The sequence below is a fragment of the Lucilia cuprina genome, chromosome 5, assembly GCF_022045245.1.
Source record: "Lucilia cuprina isolate Lc7/37 chromosome 5, ASM2204524v1, whole genome shotgun sequence".
In the NCBI taxonomy this organism is placed as follows: Eukaryota; Metazoa; Arthropoda; class Insecta; order Diptera; family Calliphoridae; genus Lucilia; species Lucilia cuprina.
This window is the reverse complement of record NC_060953.1, coordinates 44028305-44031603: the sequence shown is the minus strand read 5'-3', so window position 1 is coordinate 44031603 and position 3299 is coordinate 44028305. Positions and strand designations below refer to the sequence as shown.

The following is a 3299-nucleotide window of genomic DNA, read 5'->3' as shown; positions in this document are numbered from 1 at the left end:
TCTTCGGCTTTGATGTATATATGTATACATATATAATACTTCTTTCAAACAATCTAATTAACGCGAAGTCAGCAAAATCACAACGATGCATTGTCGAAGTGACAAAAAGCATTGTCGAAATGACAACAAGGTATAATCAAGAAATCAGACATTTACCAAAAACTTAAACGAAAATGTATTGAATTCCTTTGGAATATCTTACAAACCGGTCCTTTATAATCTATCAAGTGACGATAGACGTCCTACTATTTAGTCAACCCTAAATGTAATAGATTTTTTTTAACAAAACATGATATATTTAACAAAATAAGTAAATTTTCGAAAAGCATAATAAAAAAAGGTTTAAAAAATTAAACCTGTTTTTAAAAATAATCGTAAAAAAATAATATGAGAGTATTTTAATACAAATCGTATTTGTATCTGAAGCTGTAAAACATGTGCATGTGGCGCATCTTCATTTTGGTCGCTGATGATTTATGTTAAAAACGAGCGATCGTTATGTTTGCAGTTGCTGGGGTCGTGTTTTTTATTTATTTGTTAAAATTTTAAGTTTAAATAGTTGCTGTTGTTTACCTTGTTTTTTTTTTTTTTTTTTTTTTTTGCACAAAAATTAAATGAAAACAAACATGCTGTTTGTTTTAAACGACAGTTTAATGGGAATTTGCAAATATTTATTAAATGAATTTTAGTTAAAAACAAGCTTTCCTATAAATTGATTAATAGAAATAAAGAATTTCAATTATGTATTTGGAAAGTAATTGGTCAAGAGAATTTGAAATTGAAATGTGATAAGCTATTAAAAATGATAAATTAATTTGTATTTTTATTATCAATAATCAAGCTATTATAAATATATTTTCAATTATATCTGCCTGTATTCAAAAAACAAAAGCGAAAGTTGTCTTAATTTAATTGAAATAAATAAAATCTACATAAATAAATCACACAGTTTAACTTAATAAATAGTTTATCAACGATCGAAATCATTGATTTGTCAATGCTTATGTTATTATATCTCTACTATTTAGTTTGGTACTCAATAATACTCATAATAACAATAAAATCAATATATTAATAAACATGTTCGAACATGTTTCAACAGGTTTGTAATTCTAATTTTATATTCGGTTTTTATTTCTCTGATCATATTGTTTATTTGATTTTTAACAATTAATGTCATAAATATGGTTTATTTAATAGCTTTATTTATTTGTGTTCAAAAATAAAACACACACATACACACGAAGTGATTAAAAGCTTTTAACAAAAAATTTAAGCTCATATTAAAAGTTTGATCACTTATAGCTGAAGTCTATATTAAGGCGCTTGCTTAAAAATAATAGAGATTTTTATTAAATAAAAGTGGTATAATTTGCGGATCTATAAAAATTTAACAAAACTTTGTTATGTGATCACTGATTTCAGGGAAAAAATAGAAATGAATTAAAACTACTTATACTAGACCTCACTACAACTGAACACGACCTAAATTATAATTTTACTAGAACTAAGGAAGAACTGTGAAAGAACTCAACTTAAACTGGTACTGAAATATAACTGAACTAGAACTAAACTAGAACTGAACTAGAACTGAACTAGAACTGAACTAGAACTGAACTAGAACTGAACTAGAACTGAACTAGAACTAGAACTAAACTAGAAGTGAACTAGAACTGAACATGAACTGAACTAGAACTGAACTAGATCTGAACGAGAACCGAACTAGAACTGAACTAGAACTGAACTAGAACTGAACAAGAACTGAACTAGAACTGAACGAGAACTGAACTAGAACTGAACTAGAAATGAACTAGAACTGAACAAGAACTGAACTAGAACTGAACTAGAACTGAACTAGAACTGAACTAGAACTGAACTAGAACTGAACTAGAACTGAACTAGAACTGAACTAGAACTGAACTAGAATTGAACTAGAACTGAACTAGAATTGAACTAGAACTGAACTAGAACTGAACTAGAACTGAACTAGAACTAGAACTGAAACTGAATTATGACTTACCTAGAATTAACCTTACCTAGAATTAACTAAACTAGCCAAACAGCAAAAACAAAACGATGTCTATGATTACTGATCAAAAAAATTAAAAATATTATTTTAAATTTTCAAAAACTTGTAGTTACAAAATTTTTTTAATAACTTTGGTTACAAAAATTTTTATTAAAATGTACGCATTATATATGTAAACATTTCTAATGATTTGTTTAATTAAAACTTTTTAATTAATATTTCATATTGTGATTAAACAAAGTTAGGAGTTGTTTTAATTTTGCTTAGAAAACCTTAAATACTTAATCATAGCTTTAAAGTGTTAATATTAAAAATGTTACTCTATTATTGAAAATTTATAAAATCGTTTAATATTGAGCATAATCTACCGTATTATGTCACCCATTAAGATAATTGCAATTAAGTTTCTAAGTTATATTTTTATCAGAAACGTATTTGAAAGTATTAACGAAAACCGCAAAACAAGCAATTCTAAGACATTCTAAAAATTTCGTTAAATTAGCATAAATTAAATACAAAAAAAGTGACAATACTAATTTATTCTTTGTATCCAGATTAAAGTTAAGTTAAATAATTTTCTTTTCAAAAATGTTTTAATTAGTGCGAACACAACACAACTTGTTTGCGTTTGGATAGATGATGTAGCAGGTTTTGAATTTATTTTTCTAAATTCCAAAGCTGGTTCTGAACTTTGGTATTAATAGAAAAAAAAAACATCAATAAATATGTATGTTGTTGAACAGAATATTTTCCGTTTTGTTTCATTTACAAATAAAAGTCAATAAATTTTATAATATTTTTTTTTTATATTTTAACATTTTTTATTATTTCGTAATATTTAACTTGTTTGGTTCTTTGCATAGAAAAGATACCAACAAACTCGAGTTTTTTTTTCTTTAAATTTTTAATCATTTACAATGTTTTCATTTTAAATATGGCGCATTTTATGTAAAAAATAGAAAACAGATTCTTAAACTAAACTATAAACACTTTTTTTGGATCTTTTACGATAAAGTTTTTAACTAATTAAAAAAAGACAGGATATTAAATTAATTTAATAATTTAGAAAGTAAAAGAGGGTTGAGGGTTGTTGGGGTAGAAGTAACCTTCGGGTTCCTTTTTGGGTTGAGGGGGCAAGTATTCGTTGTTGGGCTTAGAGGGAGCTACTGGCCTAGGAGCTGGTTTGGGTGCTACTGGCTTAGGAGCAGGGGCGGAAGGCTTGACTACAGGAGGCAAATATTCGTTTTTGGGAGCTGGTTTAGGGGCAGGT

The 3299-nt window shown here is 26.7% G+C and overlaps 1 protein-coding gene across 1 annotated transcript in view; it reads right to left on the bottom strand.

The window, feature by feature from the left end:
• Positions 1-2500: 2500 nt before the first annotated feature.
• Positions 2501-3299, bottom strand: part of LOC111689586 (predicted GPI-anchored protein 58) — a 2003-nt gene continuing 1204 nt past the window's right edge. The window contains exon 3 of the mRNA XM_023452055.2: positions 2501-2510. Within this exon, the coding sequence (XP_023307823.2) occupies positions 2501-2510 (10 nt within the window). The remainder of the gene's footprint in view (positions 2511-3299) is intronic.